Source organism: Micrasema longulum, unplaced genomic scaffold (genome assembly GCF_059751315.1).
Source record: "Micrasema longulum isolate JH-2025_06_02 unplaced genomic scaffold, ASM5975131v1 h1tg001314l, whole genome shotgun sequence".
In the NCBI taxonomy this organism is placed as follows: Eukaryota; Metazoa; Arthropoda; class Insecta; order Trichoptera; family Brachycentridae; genus Micrasema; species Micrasema longulum.
The window spans coordinates 71,877-96,913 of NW_028278501.1; the positions used below are offsets into that span (position 1 = coordinate 71,877).

The window sequence follows — 25,037 nt, forward strand, 5'->3', positions numbered from 1 at the left end:
ATCGTCAATACCCACTATGAAAACAGCGCCTCTCAAAAAATGTCCATGGTGGACAACGGAATTGACTAAAATGAAAAAAGACGTGACTATAGCTAAACGTAAACTTGTGAACTCAGCCGCTAGCCGGAGAGTAAATGTCACATTACCAGCCTATCTGGAGATTAGACAAAAATATAAAAATCTGATTGCGACAACCAAAACCCAGAGCTGGAAAAATTTCTGTTCGGCACAATCGAAAGAAACCACGTGGTCAACAGTGCAAAGAATTCTCAAATCAACGCAATATCGCCCCCCAGAAACTCTAAAGTTCCAAAATAAACAAACAACCTCAGCGGAGGAGTCGGCCACCGAGCTTCTTAGACATTTCTTTCCCGATGACTCATTGTCACAAGAATCAGCCGAGCAACTTTTGATTAGACAAAACAAAGAAGCAGCGCTTCTAAAAAATAATGATGTACTATTTACCGAACTAGAAATAAGAAAAACACTTTTAGAATTAGATTCCGGAAAAGCACCGGGTCGTGATCACTTCACTGCAGACATTTGCCAGATGGCGTTCAAGCTCCATCCAGAAATTCTTGTCAGCATATATAACGCTTGCCTTAGAGTTGGCTGTTTGAGTTATGAAAATAGTTATGAAAATAGCAAGAATAAAAGTTATACCCAAACCGGGCAAAGAAGACTACGGCAATGTCACTTCTTATAGACCCATTGGACTCTTACCAGTCTTGGGTAAAGTCCTAGAAAAACTTTTAATTAATAGAATATCATGGAAATTCAACAAATATAATAAATTGAGTCCTCGCCAATATGGTTTTACTCGACAAAAGAGTACAGAGAACGCCATGCTTGACGCAGTAACTTGCATCAAGACGGCAACAAGGGAAGGTTATCACGTGTGTGTGATATCCCTTGACATCAAGGGAGCGTTCGACAATGCCTGGTGGCCTCACATCCTCCGGCAACTAGCGCGACTTGACTGCCCCTTGAACATATTTAACATGTTCAAGGACTACCTTTCGGATAGGATGGTAGAAATAAAATACGCAGGAGCCAGCTCAAAGAAAGGCTCCAATAAGGGTTGCATACAGGGATCTGCTTGCGGCCCGGTGCTTTGGAATATCGTCCTAGACGAACTTTTACAAAAAGAATATCACTGCAATGTTCATTTACAAGCATTTGCAGATGATGTACTACTGGTCATAAAGCACAAAGACATTAACGTTCTGGAGAGTATAACTAATGAAACGCTCTCCTCGGTCACTGAATGGGGAGACAAAGTCAAATTGATATTTTCAGAGGAAAAAACTAACGCCCTCTTCATAACTAAGCGCAATAAGGCGCAGGCACCTTGCCTTTTCATGAAGGGAAAAAGAATTAACTTCGTAACAGACTGCAAAATCCTTGGAGTGGTACTAGATGAGAATCTTAATTGGAGTAAACACGTAGATTCAGTAACGAAAAAAGCGACAAAAATCGCAAACAAATTAATATTCATAGCCAAGCCAACATGGGGTCTTAATCCTGAAATATTGCGGTCAATTTACATTGGAGTAGTGGAACCGATGATCACCTATGCTGCGGCGGTGTGGTCGGAAGCGGCAAAAAGGAAAAATATACAGGCGAAACTAAATAGAGTACAGAGATCTATGGGAATAAGAATATGCAAAGCATACCGCACGGCTTCCCTTACATCTGTACAAGCAATAGCTGGACTGATTCCACTGGACTTAAAAGTTAAAGAGCTGGGAGAAATCTATAATACGAAGAAGAATCTCACCATCACTAATAGACCAGATGATCAAAGATACCAGGGAAGGATAGCGTACACGGAACTGCCGCATCGAAGCGAGCAAATAGGTGAAATCACCAGTTACCCAGACTCGTACGCAAGAGTCAAATTCCCCGTCGAAGAAATCGATATATACACGGATGGAAGTAAAACTGAAGGAAAAGTGGGAGCAGCTTTCGCCGTGTTTAATAATGACGGAGAAGTACACAGAAAGAAGCTTCCCATGGCTGACTACTGCTCGGTATTCCAAGCCGAACTCTTCGCCATTATGAAAGCCTTAGACTGGGTCTCTAGCAAGACGAGCAACTGGAAGACTGTCAACTTGTTGTCAGATTCTAGAAGCTCTGTTCAAGCACTTGAAGACGGGGCTCCCGACAATCCGATGGTTTTCTACATCCAAAACTCATCTCGGATCTTAAAGTCCAAAGGCATCGATTGCAAATTTATGTGGATTCGAGGCCATAATGGCCTTGCGGGAAATGAAAGAGCTGATGAACTAGCTAAAAGCGCAGCTCTACACGTAAAAACCGCAAAGCTTTACACTGAATTTCCACTTAGTTACGCCAAAAGAGAATTAAGAAGTCTGACTTTAACAGAATGGGAAGAACGATACCAAAGCAGCACCACTGGTTCTGGAACCAAATACTTTTTAAAGACACTAGAAGAGTGCAAAAACTTCAGAAAATCAAACACGCCAACATTCGAGTCAACCCAAATTCTAACGGGCCATGGAGCCACACTCTCTTATCTTCACAGATTTAAATTGAAAGATAATCCGGCTTGTCCTTGCGACGCACAGACGGAGCAAAACGTAGATCATCTGTTGTTTCACTGCCCCATGTTTGCCATAGATCGATTCTCTTTCGAAAAAGAGTGCAACAGATTAAATGTTCCATTTGAAGATTTTACGCAGGTACTTCAAAACAGGTTACTCTCCGGGATGTTCGTGAACTTTGCTAAAGTAATTATAGATAGAATAAGACCCATGAACAAGTAAAGAGGCTGGCACTCTATACTTGTCATAACAATCTGTGATAATAACAATATTAAAATGTAAACTAATCAAAATTTCTCCACAGATACCTCCCTTTCCTGTTAAGGTTTCTCATGGTTCCCTTAACACTTGGACGAATGTCGGAAAGCGAAACTAGCCCATGAAAACAGAGGTTATAGGTACACAAAACACAAACACGCAAAATGACTCACATAAAAACGAACACAAATAACAAAATACATAACACAAACAAGTATAGTCGCATTCGGGGGCGCCGACACATGTATTTGTGTTAGTGCTTTTGATGTGATTGTAAACTAATTGACAGTACACAAACACTTACACGTAAAATCATACACAAAGCACTAACACTAAAAACAGCACAAATATATCACCTTGATAAATAATAAGCAAGGGAAAAACAATGCAACACAACCAAGAAAAAAAAAAAAAAAAAAATAATAATAATATTGACGTTTATTTATTTATTCATATTTTCCTCTTACAAGCTACAACCAATAATAAAAATATTGTGACCTCACTGGGGTGGGGTTACCCGTGCCGAGAACACTTAACAATATATTTTTTTGAAATGTTTTTACATTTGAGAATAAACAAAGAAGACTAACTTAATAAACAGAGATAATTAACAAAATATTCAGACTGTTTTAAAAACTATGTATATATGTACATCTATATTATTTATATTACAAAACGCACAATGAAAATAACAAAAACCTAACATATGCTATACATTTGTGGAGCAGTTGATTCAATATTGGTTTGGGCGAATGAGACAATCCATTTTACTTCTACCTAGCTCCACTACCCATTTTTTATAGCCTTTTAAAACATGTTCTCGTTACTATTTGTTTTAATAGATAGTGGAAGTATGTTATAGATTTTAATTGAATAATTCTCAAAATCCCTTTGACCGAAAGTGGTATTAGTTTGTATTTGTTTAAGTTGTCTTTGTGTTGAGGATTTAATCTAGTGATTATATTATTTGTATGAGATGTATTGTAGTGATTATGTCTTTTATTTGAGTAAGAGTAGTATACAAATATATACAATAGTATAACGCATAATAGATAAGGGATAGCTCAACTGATGCATAAAAGTATTTTAATAAATTGATATATTAAGGCGTGATGTAAAAAGTAAGATATGTGCATTGATAAAGTGCATGCAGTGTTATATCGATTATGTGTCGCAGGAAGGTAAGGTGATTGGTGTTACGCTTCAGGTGCCAGTCCAGGAACAGTTGAATATTGCATTGAAAGTCCCTTCAGATCCGCACATTGCAATAACAAATTCTGCGCTTCAATGAACGGTTCGTTACTTTTTTTAAAAAATAATGTTCCGGAGATACAAGTTTACAAATTAGGTTGTTTTTAGCATAAAAAACGTTTATACATGCATAAAAACACAATGCGAAAAAAATAGTTAAATAGGCACCAACTTATATACACGGTGTTTCAGGGCTAGACCACGAAACTTAAGAGGGACATTCCTCGTGGCAAATTTTTAAAAAAATAACGGTTTATTCCATTTTCGAATTATAAAAAAAAATGTTTTAAAAAATATGGGTTTTGGAAAAAAATATATGGATTTTTATTTTTATTTTACGATAAGAAATGTTCCTCTGAAGTTTCGCGATCTGGCCCTGAAACACTATGTACCTATACAGTATTTTCCAAGAAGTGGACATATACAGTATTCAAATTGGAAATAATTTGTGGACGAAGAGTAACTTTTTTGTGAATAATTTTTTTTTAAATATAATTTTTTTATAAGTATGAAAATGTACCAGAAGTACAAACAGAATATCGCGGGGAATTTCAGGAAGAACCGCCTACGCGACTTATAATTAATCGGATAAAAGATATGTTTGAAACAAATGGAACTGTTCAAGATGTTCATGGACAACATTCCGGAAGAACAGAGCTTCATCAGACTAGAAAAAGTACTGCAAAGTTATAGCAAAACGTATAAAAAATCATTAAGACAAACAACTCCTGAGACTGGCATCAGCAAATCAAGTGGTCATCGCGTTTTAAGACGTTGTAAATTAAAAAAATATATTTAAAATAAGATGACAAATTTTACTTCCAACAAGACGGAGCACCTTAGCACAATCATCGTGATGCAAGAGCATATCTTGATCTTGACAATGCTGGGGATGCCTTAAAGGTAAATTTTACTTTACAAAACCCTGGAAAGTTACTGGAAGAATAAAGAAGTCAAAAGCTGCACCTAATCAAATATTGTCAAACCAACTCAACGTTATTAGCAGTTTATTGACCAGTAGCTCAATTACAAATAACTATCGACGTGCTAATAAGCGACGTGATAGCAATTTTTCACCATGGTTGTTTATCGTATTCGCGATCCGTGAACACCTAATATTAAATGTCAAAATATTTACGATTCGTGACGTATAATCCTGCTGCGCAATCATATATTTGAATTTCACGGGTGTAAATATGAAAAATATTCCAAAACGAAACAAAAATCCAAATGTAAAGAAAAGCAGTCGCCATAGTAATTGTAATTTAAATTTCACTTTTTTTATAATAATAATAATAATAATTATGGATAGCTTATATAGCGCCCTTTTCGTAATATAATACTCAAGGGCGCTTTACAAAGTGATTATATAAAGATATAAATTTAATTTTAACTTTTAATTTAAGAAAAATAATATACTTTTTCATATTACTTTTTCACCACATGCTAAGAATTTATTCAAATGATTTATAGAACAAGCAGGTTTTAAGTTTCTTCCGAAACATCACTTCACTCTCACAGTTTCGGACTTCTGCAGGGAGAACATTCCATGCCGTAGGGCCTGCGACCGCAAATGCACGTTCGCCGAATTTAGTGCGCTGCTTGCGTAGAGGTATAATAACTTTTCCTTTCGACGTAGATGTAGCTGATCTAAGCGTAAGACGTCTGTCAGCTAGTTCATCTGGAATGCAGAGTTCCCTTAGATATTCTGAAGCAGAGTTGTGCAGTAACTTATACATAAGCCAACAGAGTTTGTATTCCACCCTCTGTGGAAAACGTAGCCAGTGCAATTCCCGAAGTAGTGGAGTGATATGACTGAACTTAGAGATTCTATAGTATATTATATATTCTTTACTATTTTGCGATTGCAATATATTGTTTAATTTTTTTAACAAAAAACAAACCAACAGGAGCGTTGACTTATGACTGCGATAACTTAAGCATGTTCATTATTGCTCATTGTGATCGCTCAAATGCTTAGCATGTTTTTAAGCACGTCGATAGTTATTTGTAATTGAGCTACTGAACGGTAGTAATTTTGAATATGTGCGGTGGAAGGAAAAGTTATTGGTATATAGGTAGGTACATTGAAGTTGTATCATTCAAACAGTGATTGTATTTTTGGGACACCTTTATATATTTCATTTAAAAGTTAACGATGGAGACAAATCCTGGTGACACGATTCCACCTAACTGTTCTACGTATTAAGAATCCGAACAAATGTATGCCAGAGTTAGCATTAACAATAAGGTAATTCGCTTGCTTAATAAGGCTTTTGCGCTGAATATACTAGTCTCTTAAGTCGAAACATTTAGCAGCCAACTCTGACAAACATTTGAGAAGTCAATTTTGAATTTGTGATTTATTTATTTTTTATTTATTTATTCAAAATTACACTAGTTTAAATATTAATGAACTTATTACGGCTTTTTAGGCTATGCCCGTGTTAAGCCACAATAAATAACAATAAAAATACATAGTAAAATTAATTAGATCAAATTATAATGACATAGAATAACAATCTAGAAAAAAAGGTAGAAGTAATAAATAATAAAATTCCAAAGAATACAATGCAAAAAAGATAGTAAGAAATAATAAATTATACAAATTAAGAATCACACATAATCAAACGTACAAAAAAGTTGTATTATTAAAATCAACAAAATACTAGTAAAATAAAGTAGTAATAAAAAAAACAAAATAAGAGTATCATAAAATCAACAAAAAAAGAATATATATTTATATAAAAACATAATTGAAATGATAATTGAGATATGTTTTCTTGAAACTCAATCAATACTACAGTAAGAAATATAGAAAATAGGAGCAATAAATCATTTGCCAAATAATAGTACGTACTAAATTAAATAATACAAAAATACATAGTGGAAAAACATTAAAATATCAAAATATATAAAAAGCAAAGAAAAGTAAAAGTATTGAAGGAAAGCAGATTTGTAAATTTTTGCTAAATGCTAATCTTGAACTTAAAAAAAATTGACAACCACGTCCCTATCGTTAACCAATCCAAATCCACTCACTTTCTCGTTGATCTTTTACCAAAATTGAGAAATAAGTATTTGCTGAAGAGGTACACTATTACTTCTTGAAATTATTCGTGTACCTCATCAATTAATACATCTCTCAACTGCACCTGTCGAAAACGCGACCTTAACTAAGTAATTGTGAATATATATAATTAGAAGGGAATGCTTAAGTATGGCAATCAAATAAAATGATCAATTAAAAAAACAAGTTTAAAACGGATATTCTTTCAAGACCTTTCACAAAACCATGTAAAATAATCATTAGTTATGTGTGACACCTAACTCGGCATCCATTTGTAAAATAGACGTGTTTTTTTAAATGCATTGAGATTTATTATTTACATTAATTAATTATTTTATCGTAACCTTACTGAATACAAAATTACAATATTTTTTTGAGTAATAACTTGTTACTGTGAGATTTAAATATATTTTATTTATTATTTATTTTATTAACATAAACGGCAAATCTACCTTTTATAAACATTTATAATACTACATATTTGGCTTAATAAAAAAAATTAAACATAATTACCTTATATCCAAGATTTATAAAAAAAAAATAAACCTAAAAATCTTACAAGATTTATATTTTAAAAAATTAACCTAAAAATTATACAGCATATTCAGTAGAAAGTTTAAATAATAAAACATTCTACAGTAATACAACAAAAAATCATAAGTACTATTTCACACAGCTAGGCAAAGTAAACAAAAAACTGTGAATGTTATGAAATGCATGAATAAATAAATATAATTACCATTCACCTCTTTGAAAAAGTTCAAAAGGTTTGTTCTATAGGAACAATACCCTACACTAAATATATCAGATATATGGGAATAACTATTGCCGAGTTCATGAAGTCTATTTAATACGGCATTACTAGTATACACTGTCCGTGAATTGTTGCTACAAAACGGTGGCACCTGTCTAGTCATTCTTCCAGGCACCTTATATATTCTTCCAAGCATCTTATATATTGTGGATTTCATCAATCATCACTCTCTTTCCGCACCTAATGGTGCATTGGCCATATTATTTGCACATTTCTCATGCACTTGCTTTAGTTTATTTTAACTTATATTAGTTAACTAAATAAACGTAATAAGGCATACACAATAATAATTTATGCATAATGGCGGTACAAACTGGCGCAGAAAGCGTTCTCGTCTCACGAAAAATACAGGTTAAAAAAATATAAGGAAGAGTAAATAAGGATCTGTGAACAGGCGGGCGAAGGATACACTTATGTGTGTTAAATAGAAAATTAAGTAGAAGGGAGGTGTGTATGCAAAGACTTCGTACTATCCTCTCTGCCTATCCCTACGGAAAAATGGCAGGATGGTTTGTTTTGTTTAATTTAGTTTCAGAATGTACACATGCAAAAATAATAAGATGTATTCGAAATAGAACTGCCGATTTGTTTCTGTGCACAGGCGAATGAAGAATTCAGTCATGTGGGTCAAATAGAACTAGAATCTTAAATATTAGATTTTTTTTCCGTGTTACTATGATTTTAAGTCATTTTTTTAAATATTTACACACGTTTATTTATGTAAATTGTTTGTAGATACCTTATTTTTTTATTAAAAAAAACAGAGGCGTTGGGGATGACATGTTGGTCTATACATCCACCCCCCCCCCCCCCCTCCTTAATCTGCATCGAGTTTGTATTCCTTGGGAATATTTATAATATCTTCCCTCTATGCGCAGCTGACAGAGAGTCTCCCAGGACTCTATAACAGCTGCGGGTGGATGGTGGGCTTAAAGCCCAGCATCGCCAGCCAGCATTTTTGGCTTTTCCAACGTCAATCCAGCGCCCCTTAATTCCGCCAAATAATGTCTAAAGATTGTGATTGACGGCCTTCCAGGACGGCGTGAGCCCGCAGGTTTAAAGAAGAGGCAACTTGGGCTTAGGTGAGCCAGGTCCACCACCGCATCCTTAAGACGCTCGTTATAGGAGGCTGCTGCGTCCGTCCTCGGACTTCAATGTTAGTTATAAAATCAAACTACCTTATACCTACCTAATATTCTTCTTAAGCACTTACTCTCAAAACTCGGAAGTTTGGTGTTTTGAGCTTTGGTAAGGTGCCAAAATTCATATAGGAGTTCTGGCATTATACAAGAGTAGAATAATCGGCATTTTGTTTTGATCGAGTATAGACTAGAGTTCCAGACAACACGCCTCGTGTTAAAAGTTGATCCAGCAATTCCTAGGCGGGTTGCGAGCTCTTTGCGCATACTTCTATCCTCAGTTATGTGAACTCCCAAGTATTTAAAGCTGTCAACTTTCTCAATCCTCTGACCTTTATTATAAATAGGCAAATACGTTATGGTGGAATGTAATTCCTTTTTTTTAGGAATAACCCGCTAAGCCTCCAATGACAATTTATTTTATGTAAGGTTCTTAAATTTTTCTCATAGCATATTTTGAAGTAAACTTTAAACCTTTAAACCTTATTTTTCGCGGTTTATGGGTTGAGATTTATATTTTTATACAAAAATAAATATTTTTACGACAAAAAAATATTTAAACAAATTTCTCGCAATTAGATTTTTTTTTCGCTCCACAACAGACCAGGAGGCCCAATTATAGCGGTGAATTACAGCACAGTACACCCAGGTTTGAGAAAAATGCTTTTTTGTGTTCTCACCGAGAATCGAGTCAAGTGTCTTAACCACTACACCACGGAGGCTGCCTAATTGATTAACTAATTAATTTACTTCCGAAAAAACGATAAGTGTGTGAGTTATGAAATATTTGGAAATTCCATTCAGTTTGCTGCACGATAAATTGATTCACCATTCACAATCAACAATCAACACAAATATAATCACTGCAGCCAATCATTTCCTCGTTAATTAGTATTGTTATTAGGCAAATATGGAGTAGAGATTCCAGTCGCTAGTTCCTCTAATCATTCATTGTTGGTGTGCAGAAGCATTGACCTTAGTCAATTATTCTCCTGGCTGCACTTATCCGAACTATTGTGGGAAAGGCGATGAAAGGAAAAACTGGAGAATAATGAACAGGAAGTGACGTATGCAGCAGCGATGTGCACGGGGCACGCTTTGTGAATAAAATAAGACATTGCAGAGACATTAGTTAGGCGAAGGCACAGCCACGCCGCAAGGCGTGACAAAATCGACCGTTTTTATTTTCTAAATAAATACCGCGTAGTTGTTTGTAATTACACTTAAAAAAGCGAGTCTTCCTTACTAGACTTTCATCTTCTCTGAATTCATTTATCCACTGCAGAAATGTTCAATAACTTTGTGTATGGATTTCATCAGTATTTGTTTTTGAGTACATTTCTCATTGGAAAGATACAGCAAAAAACAACATATTTTATTTAAAAAAAGACACTACTGTCTATTCAATTTACCAATAAAAATATATAATACTCGATTTAAAAATATAGACCATAAAGTATTTTAAATAATCCCACTTCGCCTGTTTCTTTGACAGGGCTCTTACAACCCTGACACAGCATGGGCTATTTCTTTGTTCCGGTAACGAAAGAACCTTTTCAATACCCTTTTACCGCTCTATTTTTTTGCCTACTCTTTTACAGTAGTAACCGCTCGATAATGGAATAATCTACACATTTATGTCCGAGACGCCCTTCTTTATTTGCATTCGAATTACGTATAAAATGTCACTGAATATTTGAGTTTTCCTTTATTTATTTTTTTATTTTCATTTTATCATATTAGGGAAATTAACAGTTCTGCGTGCATATTTATAGTAAACAAACAGATATAGTGTATAAACTCAGAACTAATAACAGATTTCCACAAAGTATAGAAAGTTTGTAAAGAAAATATATTACATATTTAAAAAAATACATATAAGTTTATGCATAAAAAATGTTATTTTCATGTACTCGTAAATATTTTTCTATAATCAATTTTTCAATGCTCTAAGTTTCACTGATTAATCTGTTTATTTTTTGTTTAGATTCGATGACATTGTGAACAATATTCTGTGTTTACTATACTAGTTTTATATCACCCGTCGATGGGAGGAGTGCTCTCCCGAAACTATAGTTGTGTTCTTGTAAAAGAATAAAATTATGTAACACTGATAACAAAGTTTTATTTTCATAATAATTTATAAATAAGTGTTACAAAGTGAATGCCGATTTAATTAAAAATACTATTTATTTACTTTCATATAATTTTGAATTATCTATCCTTACCTCTGTTTTGTATAAATACATTGAACTCCTAAATAAAGATACCAGCCTCGAAGATGTCGCGAAAGCGATGAAACCGGTCACTGGATTTTCCAAATTCGTTGGTTAAAGTATCACTCGTCTTTTATTTATACAATAAACAAACTATGTTTGAACTAACTGAAGTACTGTTTCGTAAATCAAATTATTTGTTAGAAGGTAAAACTTTATTTGGACCTGTACCCAATATTTTTTAGCTATATTTACATATTACTTCTCACTGCCTTTTTCGTATCACCTTGAATATATTTTCATATCACTTCAACGCTTGAAGTACCTGTATGATGGCATTCGATTTTTTATTCTTCTCGTAACCTTGGTCTTTTGATTTCAAAATTTGACAAATGGCTATAATGATATGACCTGCCACGTACGCATTACGCAAGGCCCATATTATCTAATATTTTTGTAATGCAGGTAAATTAGGGACGATTGTGTCAGTTTGATTAGATGTTCCCCTCTAAAATGATTTATGTGCGTAGATAGGCAGTGCTGTATTCAAGCGATGTCAAAAATTAAAGGGTTTGAGAAGCAAAACGATGGATTAGAATGTCAATATTATTTAAATAAATAATTTAATCAGCTTGGCACATCAGAAAGAATAGGCACCGTCGTTTTGTACAATCGATTTAAAGATATGCTTCAGAAATATTAATAAATGAACTTTCCCTAGTGAATCAATGTTGTAAATCTCTAATTGGATAATTTGGTAGGTAATCTTAGAGCAAATTGAACCGAAAAAGGTTAAGTTCTTCTTCTTCTCTTAGTGCCCTGTCAGGTATCCCCGACGTTGGCAATCACTCTGGCAAAAGTCCCCCTGTCCTATGCTGCCCGGAAAATCTGCTCCACAGTCCTGAAGCCAGTCCAGTCTCGTATATTTCGCAGCCAGGACATCTGTCTTCTTCCAGCCCCTCTGTGACCCTCAATCTTGCCTTTCAAAATTAAATGAAGCGAGTGGTACTTTTCTCCACGCATTATATGCCCCAGATATGAAATTTTACAAAATTTTATGGTGATTAAGGGTTCTCTGTTCGTTCTAGCTCGACTTAAGACTTCTGAGTTCGTTATCAGTTGTGTCCAAGATATCTTAAGCATTCTGCGATGCAACCACATCTCAAAAGCCTCCAGCCTATTCACAGTGTTCACTTTCATAGTCCAAGTCTCACAGCTATACAACAATACAGACCACACATAACATTTTACCAATCTTTGCCTTATTTTCAAGTTGAGATGAGCATTGCAGAAGAGGGATTTCATTTCATAAAGATTTCACAAAGTTTAAAATTTAACGATTGTTTTGTTTTCGTCAAAATGTACAAAATGGGTTACATAAAAATTTTAAAAAATCACAGAATTTTAAAATTACTGTTTTTACTTTAAAAATTCAAATCCCCGCTTGGGTTATATAAACATGTTATAGGTCAAGCCATGTTATGCCTCATCTGGTTATTACAGTAATCGTATACATTTTAATTTTGATTTTAAATTTGTCTCCAGTATTTTTTTTTCAAATAGTCATGAAGTCACTATAGTGTTTAAACACTAGACTTAAGTCTAACAACAGTTAAGAAAACGTAAAAAATATTTCTAAAAAACCGGCTATTTTTTTGGGCTACTGTAAATGTATATTTTTTTCTTATTACGATAAAATGAAATCTCTGACATTTTGTATAAATAATAGTTCACTGCCAAGCAATATGCTTAATCTAGGAATTTACTGTGATAAAACATACCAACTTCTGCAACTGGTAGATTCCATAAAATACCTTGGTGTTATTATTGATGGGAATTTGCGATGGGAGGCTCAGGTCCAGCCACTAAACTCTAGGTTGAGAAAGCTGTGCCATCTATTCTGCTCTCTTAGAGACATTCTTGATATTGGCACCCTCAGAAGTGTATTTTGCTCTGTTTCAATCCACTGCAACCAACGGAATAGCTGGCTGGGGGTGTTGTGCGCCATCCATTTTAAAGCCTCTCATAATTTCACAGAAAGTATTATTGAGAATAATATTCTGGCGCCCTCCAACATACGCGTCAGAACAGTTGTTCCAATACACGAAGGTGCTGGATATCAGACAACTGTACCTAAAAGAAGCACTTACGCTCTTCTGGTCGAACAATAAGGAGAGGTCTCATCAAAATGTCCGTACGAGGTTTTTCGAGAGCATGAATTATGTCATACCCAAAACCCGCACGACTTTTGCTCAGAGACATCTCTCATTTATCGCACCGAGAGTGTTCAATATTTTGGAAGAGCGTATTAAGCTCTTAAGGTAAAGAACTATTTATTTATTTTATATTTTCAAGAAAGTAGTTAAGGACTGGATTTTCCTTAGTGGGAGAGATTTGAGTCGGAAACTCCTTGATGATTTTTTTAATGTTTAAGTATACGGTTTACCATATTGATGTGCCATATATATATGTTTGTTTTTTTTTAAATTATTTTTTATGTTTCTGATTCTATATTTGTGGTGATGTACTCATGTGTCTGTGTCAACTAATTTCTAGTCCCATCTCAACACATGACTTTTAGTCCCATGGGGTTGGGACTTATGTCTCAAATAATGTACAGTAAATCTATGTATATAAATAAAGAAAATATACCAAAATAAATTACTTCGAGCGTGTTATTTATTTTATTTTTAAATTACTGTTTGTATTGTTTTTTCTTCCTTAGTATTATTAATTTTGTAATTATCAATAAATAATAAATGTAGTTAATTGAAAACCTTCGCATGTAATATAATATGGGAACTTCGCTCATCCGTTAGAATTATGATTAATTTAGTATATTCTTAATTGTATTATACGTTTACTTAATTAAATAAAATTAAAACAGAAAATTATAAAAATGTTTGTGTGCTTTTAATCAGCAGATGAATAAACCATCATTTAAACCATCGTTTTTCATTCTTTATTTTAATTCTTAACTTTTAATTACTTTTTCAAATTTTCTTCATTTTTTTACTTTAATTTTAATTTTTAAACAACTTCTATTTATGTTTATTTTCCTTCTCTTTTTTGTACTTTAATTAATAACCTTACATATAATTACTATATAATATGGAAACTTTACTGGTCTATTAGAGTTAAGTCTAACTGTGTAAAATATAAAACCATGTAACTGTACTGTATGTTTCCTAAATAAAAGAAAATAAAAAATAAATAAATAAAACCGTCATCCGCCCAGGCAATTTTTAGAAAATGTGTTGTACACAGACATTAAAAAAAAACAATTGTAATATTGCTAAAAATAGGTAAATACTTGCATGTCGTTTTGAAACATTACCTTTTCAAAACCATGGTACACAAAAAATAAATGATCCGGCATTTTGAAAGCATATATTTTACAATGTTTTACCTCAACATACTTCTTTAGATAATTGAAAAACATATGTTCTACGAAAGAAAATAAAATAAAATTTACGTTTTTTTTTAATGAAACGCGGGAAGGTATTGAATAAACCTTTGGTCAGGGCCCGAGAATAGCTCAATGCGGCGCTGTTTGTAAATAGTAGGCACCAACATTAAAAAAAGTAGGTATAAGAAGTCAAAATGGCTGCCGTATGATGACACTAATGCAGCCATTACGACTTTGGTACAAATGAAAATAAACGTCTCTGTCTTACCTGAATTTCATAACAATGGACCAATTCATCCGCATACAAACGAGTAAGGTTTTTTTGTTTTTCGTTATTTGTGATTCATTCGGCCATCTGCCCGAACTTTGCGGTGGATATTATGGCGGGTAACATGACGGAACTTTGAAACTTTGAAAGAGCATGCACTTTGGGAAGGAAGGACAGACTTAAAACGATTTTAATATAACTATTAACTAACTCCGACCTATTTCTTAACAATAGTTCATTTATACACGACCTACTAATATCGGTAGTAGATCGAGCAAATGAATAAAACACGAATTAATGATAGAAGCCTTTTTTTATTACCTAAATTTTCTGTAATACTGTTCAGGATGGCGATTACAATCGAAATATATCCCGAGCTATTACAAAAATAAATGATTGGCCCTTTATCTTCGAGTTTTGAGGCAAGTACGTTAATATCTATCGAGGGCATACGTAATTTTTTTATACCCCACGATACACATATCTACGCACTAGAAGTGACTAAACTCATGCTCAATCGAGCTCTTTTTGTTTGAATTGCGATTTATTCCAATTTTAAATCGTTTTGAGGTGACTACTTATAATTATAAAAACCAATTATAGAAAAATAAATATGTAAATTTTAATCATTGAGAGCGGAGTAAAATTTGACAGTTAAAACAGCAGGAATAGCACCATCTAGCGGTTAAGATTAGAAAATTTAAGGTTGTTATAGAGCATACGTCAGATCATTTGGCGTTTGTGATGACGTAATGTGCATGCGCAATGAAGGGCATTGGCAACAGTTCGGAAAAAACATATATTATATTAGAAAATTACATCAATTGATAGGCAAACCACGTTTCAAAATATATAACTACTATTTGTTTTTCCATTAAGGCTGGTGGGTCATTATTTCTTTGCTGCGCAACATAAGAGTCGGGACCGGAATGAGATGTGTGGAAGAGTTGTTCCGGGCAGCACAAGACACAGCGGCCTTTTAAAAAAATATTGCAAACGTCGGGGAGACCTGATATAGCATCAGAAGAAAAAGAATAGGGTCGTTAAAACTGTTAAAACTTGATAAAAAGAGTTAGGAAACTAAAGTGGCATCATCAACTATACGGGCGGCGATTAAAAAATAACTAATTTTCCACTTATCTTATTTAACTTACTACACAAGTTTTTCCATCTTAAATAATTAAATACTATTTATGTGCTTATTATCTTTGCAACATCAAAGCATCATCTGGTTAATGGTTCCATTAAATACGTTAAGCTGAAATCAAATATTAAACCGTTCGCATTATATTGCAATAAGCAAGTGGCTATCATAAAAGAGGCGAGTACCATGCGAAGATTACACGCAATACTGCCGTTCAAATCTCTTGGTAGATGTAATTACAGCAACATGATTTAAAACTACTTCTAACCACAATATTCTACTTGCTACTGTATTGTGTAATGTAGAGTTCTAGAACAAGAAAAATATGAGATTTACATAGAAGATGCAGCTGGTATATTATTTCTACATAAGTACACCGTCCGCCTAAATTATAAGTCTCTTTTTTTTTAATGAGGACGTTTAGTGATTTTAATTTTTATCTGTTAATAATCGTAGACTATCAAACTAAGATCTCGTTTTTTATATTTATTTTTATTTATCGCTTACCAGCGCTATGATTTTTTTTAAATTTGTGATTTAAAAATTACTCCGCCTGCGTCAGACGTTCTCTTCGGTGAGTTGTCCAAAATGATTAGTTGGCGTCCCAGTAACCGAAAATCTATCACAACACTCTATCGTTGGTTGATTTCGCAAAGCTAGTGACGTCGTTCAATTCATTTTTAAATATTAAAATCATTTTTATTAATTTTTGTAACTATTGCATCATCATTACCATATGAAAATGCATTGATTCGATGAAGCTGTAAGGAAAACTGACGTATTTTTAGCTCCCAGGTGGGGGGCGGGGATTATAAAGAGATTCATGTTCTCATCGATGTATTTTGGCTTAGCTTTGTTTGACTTTGTAAAGAATTGCGGAATAAGGTAAAGGACGCAACAAACTCCGGTGAAAGCTGTCATAAAGCGAAGGCGATACAGTTAACTGGGTCATATACTGCGAACGCCTCCTGAGATCCTTAACCACGCTTGCCTACTCTACACGGCATCAGGTTCTAAATATTATGGATATCCGCTGCTGATTGTTTGTCGGCAGTTTATGTCAGAACAGCGTTGAACAACATGAGCCTCAGTTGGGAGGATGCACGGAGCTGGCAGTCGACAGCAATACCTGGAGGCTCTTAGTGGACACCATATGCTCCAACTAGAGACTGAAGATGGAATGTTGAATGTATTTAAATACATTTTTCTAATCAGAGGCCTATCTGACGTGACTGTTTTACGCAGGTAATGCAAAAAGCCATTTTTTTACGATTTCTCCAGTATCTTCTAGAATAAGCTTTCATCCAGTAAATGTCAACTAATCAAAGTAGGTACCAATTGGGTTATCAAAATTCATTACATCTAGTGTGAACTACTTTCCAATTAGGGGGGTTGAACTCCCTAAACCACCCTTTATATTTTTAAAGGTCGTTGGTTAAGAAAATATACATTGCCCATCAAAAACGGAACGACTATGGGTGGCTTCAGCCAGACGACAGAATTTGATCCAGGATACGGTCCTACCCGATGTAGGGAGTACCGCTATACTAGTGGGAGTCTTACTTAATTCTGACCTTTCTCTTGACGCTCAAATTAGTAAAACGGTAAGTTCATGCTTCTACCAGCTGAGACAAATTAAATGCATGCGTAAAAATTTGCCGTTTGATGCCGCCCGTCAATTAATAAATGCGTTTGTAGTGTCTAGAGTAGATTATTGTAATGGTAGCTATGCAGTTCTTCCAATGAACAAAATGACTAGCCTACAATCTATATTAAATGCTGCAGCAAGACTTATTTTCGGAATCTCTAAGTTCAGTCGAATCTCTCCACTACTTCGGAAATTACACTGGCTACGTTTTCCACAGAGGGTGGAATACAAACTGTGTTGGCTTATGTATAAATCACTGCACAACTCTGCTCCGGAATATCTAAGGGAACTATGCGTTCCAGATCAACGAGCTGACAGGCGTCTTACGCTTAGATTAGCTACGTCTAAAAAAAATCCGTTTTCATAGACCAGAAATATTTACCTTAAATTGGTTTTCAAAATAGACGCCGCGGCGCGACGCGACGCCGACGTCGAGAATTTTAATTCTCATTTTTTTATCAACATTACTTATTTAAACCGAATAATATTACAAACGATATATTGGGTATGTCCAAATCATGATGAGATTGATACCAAAATATCGCTAATAAATTCCACTAATATGAGCAGGGATTGTACGTATATATTATTTACCATTGCGAGATTTTGTCAAAGTTTTTAAGTTCATTTTCAATTTAAACCTTCAACCGCACCCCGTTATTTTAATTAACACAATACAAGGGTATAAATCTGACACTGCTATTTATAAACATAACTCTACCACATTCAATCGTTTCAAATACCTATATTTTATTACTTTATTTTATTTATTGTTGGCCTTGTGGTGTAGTGGTCAGCGTTTTTGCCTACCATGCAAAAGGTCTCGGGTTCGACTCCCGACATGCTGACATAAAATATTTATTTAAAAAGGTGCTTTATCTCTATAATATTTCATAGTCCCTGGACTGATACCTGAAGCATAAGAGTGATCATCTTACCGGAGCAAAAATGATCAGTATACACTGCGATTAGTGTACCAATGCAGTGCCCTATGGTGCGGATTATTGCAATTATGTAATACATTTTAAAAAAAACATTTCTGGTCGCATAAAGTCTTGGACAAACGTTTTAACTTTTTGAGGTGTGTTAAATAGTATGATGAGAAATTCGTATAAATAGTATGAAATAAAATTTAAATTTGTTAAAACAGAGAGGAAAAACATTTTTGAGAAGGGAATATCGGAGTCTAGGCATTTACAGGGCTTATGACCTGTCATTGGCTGGTTTAAGTGGCCACTTTACACACAGTGTAACATTCACCATTCTGTCTATGTTTGGACATCCACATTTCCTCAACTTTTCCATCTGTTGATTTTTGTGAAGTAAAAGAGCTGAAATCATTATCATGCGGGTGAGATTCATCCGGCTGAACGAATTCACCTACTAGGCAACGCCTGAAAACAATTTTCTTATTTTTTATACTTCTTTTACCGGGTAGTTAATTTAACAATGTTTTGAGTATGTCTAAATGCTTGCAGACTGGCTGGATTTACACAGTGTGTAAAGTGGCTACTTAAACCAGCCAATGACAGGTCATAAGCCCTGTTAATGCCTAGACTCCCATATTCCCTTCTCAAAAATGCTTTCCCTCTCTGTTTTAACAAATGTAAATATGAACAACTCCTTAGGGAGAAAATCCAGCTAGTCGGCAAGCATTTGGACATACTCAAAACATTATTGGACTAAATAAAATATTCAAAAGAAATACAAACTCATCTATCCACCAATTATTTCGATAAAAAGACTCCATTTTTTTTTAAGTAATGGCGCTAAGCCTTTATTTAAGAGGCTTGTCAGCAGGTGGGAAAGAAAGGATGTGAAAGGAAATTTTTAAAAATACATACATAAGATTTAGATTATTTTTTTTTAAATGGGAGTTGCTTTATTATTTACCTTGCTTATAATATACAAGGTTTATATTTCAAAAAGTGGATTTTTCTGTAATTAAATATCTTAAAATTTATCTAAACTATTGGGATCAGGAGGGATATATTAATGTGGGCTAATCAGGAAATAAGATTTTGATTCAAAGCATGTTTTAAATTTTGGTTTTATAAATTTTATTTAAGACCTGCTTTACGATCGTAGTGCAATGGATTACTTGCAGAATCTCATAGCACACTCGCCCAGTTATAATGGGTGTTGCAACGGTCATATGTCATTGTCGGTCGTGTGAAACACGCTTAGATGATTATCTTATTATTACGACTTAAATGGGTACGAAACATCGCTTACAGTCAAATCACCTTGTGCGACCTACCAACAAAACTATATATCTACGAATGTTGCTATGTTATTTTTCCTTTCTTCATAATTTATTAAAGATGATCGTAGATACATATATCTATAATAAGGCCTATTTACAAAGGAAACTCTCACTTCGAATACTGTAACTATTGACCTATCTCCATTTTAACTTGTATAAATAAAATATTTGAAACATTTTTGGTTAAGAACATAACAAAATATTTTGAGTTTGTCCAAATTTTTGTAGACAAGAACTGGATTCAACTCCCTGGGGAGCTGTTTATATTAACATATTACAACAGAGATGAAGAACATTTAAGAAAAGGTAATATAGAAGTCTAGGCATCTACAGGGCTTATGACCTGTCATTGGCTGGTTTAAGTGGCCACTTTACACACTGTGTAACATTCACCATTTTGCCTATGTTTGAACATCCATATTTCTTCAATTCTTCCATCTGTTGATTTTAGTGAAGTTAAAGAGCTGAAACCTTTATTGTTGCGAAGAGATTCATCTGACTGAATTATTACACATACTTGACTTCCATATTCCCTTTTTTAAGGTATTCTCCATCCCTGTTGTAATTTGTTAATCTTAATGACCCCCGAGGGGGTGAAATCCAGTCTTTTGTCTATGAACATTTGGACAAACTCAAATATTGTACACAAGAATTGTTTATTTCTTTTACGTAATGGGAAACGTTAGTGTAAATATATGTATTTAATTAATGTAAAAATTGTATTTAGTTGTAAAATTGTATTTTAATTTGTTATTAATAATTATTTTTTTAAATGTAATGTAGATATACAATTCAATTAATTAATTGTTCAGACACTAAAAATAATAGACTTATAATTAGAAATCAAACACTGATTTGAGTCTACTGAACACTTTATTTTATTTTTACAAATATAAACATATAAAAATAAAAACTTCGTGACAATTGTTTCGCCTTATTAGGGCATTTTCAAAAGAATGAGAAGATTATTTGGATTGAATGTCCTTATATAGTTATATAATTCAAGGTACATAAGTAGAAAATAATCCAAATAATCTTCACATTCGTTTGAAAATACTCTAATAAGGCGAAACAATTGTCACGAAGTTTTTATTTTTATATGTTTATATTTGTAAAAATAAAATAAAGTGTTCAGTAGACTCAAATCAGTGTTTGATTTCTAATTATAAGTTTAAATATGGAGTTCTACAAAATAAACACCAAATCAATCAATAAAAATAATAGACTTTTACACCATATATAACAGAATGAAAGAATGTGTTTTTAAATTCCTGCATCGAAAGTAGGCATACCAATAAACTAATTACTATTCCTTTAGAAGCGACTGCAAATATGTATAACTTTCTCAATCAGTCACAAATCACGTACTTATTACCCGTGGGTCTAGTCACATTCCAAGCAAAGGGCCGTGTGTTTTTCTTCATACCTAATAGGTACCCGACTCCTATAATCTTATTCACTACGCCTGTCTACGGCTATTTTTAATATTGTCATTAAATAAATACTCGAGTGTGATCATAAATTCTATCTCACGCGTACATCATCGTCAAACGAAGATTTCACCTAGTCCACCTACCTGAAATCTAAGATTATCATCTGAATGTGTAGGTACTAATAAAATAATGTGCTGGTACCCTAACACATGTTTTGATTTATAGCGCTTCCCAACATTACTGAAAAATTAAATTTGGAGAAATAAAACTTATACATTGTTTTTTGATACACTCACTTTATTTTTACCAACTAGTTTCAAGATGTCTCAATAACAATAATTTTTCTGAATTTTTTTTTTCTTTATTAGGGCCTACTACCAAAACTTGATAACATCGGCCAAAAACAAGTTACATTTATAAACATAAGAAAAACATAAACAGCCAGGAATAACAATATACATACAAACAAAAGACAAGAAAAATATAAGTACAAGAATAACATCAAAATAGCAATTGTAATAATAAAATAAATAATAAACACATATCCAAACCAATAAAAATTTCAACATAAATTGAAATAGGCACTAACAGAAAAACCCACCAAAACCTGATAGTGCCTAATTAACAGAAAATAGAAACTTACAGTAAAATTAGATAGAACTTAATAACTAGAAAAATTACAACAAAATAATCAAAATTTTAACAAACTTAATCTTATATTAATGATAAATTATAACTATTAAAATTAAAATTAAAAATTAAACGACAGAAGTAATAATGACAAAACATTTTACATAAACCTAAAAATGTAAGATAAATTTATTGTGAAAAAATAAAGAATTAATTTAAACATAATTATTTCAATGACACAATTATTACAAATCATAAAAGGGAACAGTTTGAATTTAAAAACATATAAACAGAACTGATCAATAAACAATTTCTGAATTTGTTGACCATATTATAACAAATAATCATTCTTTTCATTTTGAAAATGGAATTGAAATATTGCATTTAAATAATAAAAATAAACTAATTAATATTTTTGAAATTTTAGAAATAAAAAAAGCGGTAATATTGGAATTCAGAAAAAAATAAATATCATTTAGGTACCTTAATAATAATAATAATGTTTGGATAATTTATATAGCACCATTTTTGTAAAAATCACCTCAAGGGCGCCGTACAATAAATAAATAGCCCAGCACGTCTTGCAGCTACAAAGCGCATGGGCAGTAAGAAATCTAGCCCCTATTTACATTTTTATTTTTAAACATTTTATTTGACAATGAAGTTAAAGTGATATTTAAAAAACGAAATAAAAAGCAAATTAAACAAGTCTTGCAGCTACTGAGCGCATGGACGGTTGAATTTTAGACCCTATTTACTAAATTTAGATATTTGATAGTTGATAACATTTACATAATATGATAAAAATAATATGATAGCTAACATCACAAAAAGTCTTGCAGCTACAAAACGCATCGATGAATGGAATTTCAACAATATAAGAATGATTTTAAAAAGTTAACAATAAAAAATAATAAAAATACACAATAATAATACATTGAGCAAAGAACTAGTAAGTATGGCAATTAAGTGAACATGTAACAGCACAAAAAGTAATAAGTGTTTTTTTACTCTAATATTAAAGTTTCTTTTAGTTTAGAAAAAATGACATTTGCCAATCGTCATTTAATTCATTAGTTAAGAAAGAAGCTTGTTTAGCTTTGAAACCGGTCGGTTGAAAAAAAAATGCGTTTTAATCAAATTTGTTTTATTATGATAATTTTTTGTGAAAGATTAATACATTAAATATTTTCGTCCATACTCGTACCTATATAATTCAATAATAACACGTTTTTTAGTTTTGACTATTTTTACGGAATTTTTCAGCTGCGACCGGGTTTCGTCGTAATTGGCATCATCAGGATGATAGAGAATAGAGACCAAATAAATTATTTTAGTTTATACAATTAAGTGCTGATAATGGTAATTTAATTTCGATTTTTACCTTTAGAATATTAAATTTGATAGTCCCCGGACTGGCAATTGAACGTAGTTATGCAGAAAGCAGCCAGTTTCACAATTTTGAAAAAATGAGGTATTGATGTAATCGGGTGCAGGAAGGTCAATTTCGTGTTCTGCTAAAAACAGCCAGACCCCTGTCGTACATAAAACTGTATTAACACTTTGTATTCCGGAGCCGTGTAAACACGTGATTATACAACCATACGTTGTGTCCCGGTCCTGTGTTTCACGTGGTTTACCAGCTGTCTAAAAAAGTGCATTTTATTGACATCTAGTGACTTTTATTAGTACTTTTTCGCTGCTGGCAAACCACTTGAAAACACGGGACCGGGACACAACGCGTGGTTATTATAAGGATACAAAGGATTCCAGGATACAAAGCACAAAAAAGGAGTGAGGCCCTGTATATAAGCGAACATTGCAATGCGCAATGTGGCTCTCCATAAAAGCCAATGTTGGCAAAACTATCATACAAACATGACTTATTTAATTGTTTCAAATAAATATGAGGAGTTTAAATTGATTTAACCCAGTATTTTCATAATTTGACACTTTTAAGAAACCCTTCACAAATTCTATGTGTATCCGGCCGGCACTCAAGGTGTTAATCAACTTCTGAAAATGTTGTTGATCACACAAAAAGCATTTCTCAATTTGCAGAAAACACCCACATCTTCAGAAAAATCTTTTGTTTTTTTTAAAATAAAATAACTGGTCAAATACATAATTAGATTCTTGTTTGTAATATAAAAAAAACTTATGTATTCATTGTTTATCATTTGTTAAAGTCAAAAATATTCCAACTGTTGTTTAAATTTGATAATTCACTCATTTCACAAAAGTGCTATCATCTCAGTTTTATTTTTATATGGCTGGCTTCTCTCTGCATAACTACGTTCAATTGAAGTGTTAGAATTCAATACAATCGCCGATAGGGAAATGAGTATAGTTAAATTAAATGTTTGACTTGAGAATAAATTTAAATCTCCCAGTCTGAAAAGTCGCCAATATTTACAGTGACAATCTTTCCCAAAAATTACCAGCAAAAGTCAAATAGGCAACTCAATACAATGGAGATTGTCATTAGCAGAAAAATAACGGTAAGATAAAGGGTTATTACTTACTATGGTATAATAGAATTATGATGACAAAGAAAGTGATGAGGCATACAATCGATGAACAGATAGTCAAAGATCAGTAAGGTTATGTGAAAAACACGCGCAGAAACATTAATAGAAAAAAAACAATTTGGAAATTAATTTTCTAGCCACAAATGTCTGCGTCCAGGTATTTGGAGAATTCAGTGTTGTGTGTGAAATATAACTAGAACTCTGGACGAGTGTTTTCGGCTCGATGGCTACTCTCTTGTAAACATTCTACGTAAGATACCGAGTGGAGATAAGTTCGCCTCGTGTAGGGATTGGCGCGTTCGCCTGCCATTCTTGATATACTTGGTTTTATTCTTGGGACGTGGAATATTGATTTATTAATATTTCATCGTTCTTGGTCGGGCGCCTGAAGCG

General features: G+C 33.2%; 1 protein-coding gene across 1 annotated transcript; it reads left to right on the forward strand.

The window, feature by feature from the left end:
* Nucleotides 1-845: 845 nt before the first annotated feature.
* Nucleotides 846-2,789, forward strand: LOC148275944 (uncharacterized). Its single transcript, XM_088234983.1, has one exon. The coding sequence runs from the start codon at nucleotides 846-848 to the stop codon at nucleotides 2,787-2,789; it is 1,944 nt and encodes a 647-aa protein (XP_088091109.1).
* Nucleotides 2,790-25,037: the final 22,248 nt, after the last annotated feature.

What these genes read in the sequence shown, in the direction of transcription:
- LOC148275944 (XM_088234983.1), top strand. Translation starts at nt 846, where the DNA reads ATGCTTGACGCAGTAACTTGCATCAAGACGGCAACAAGGGAAGGTTAT.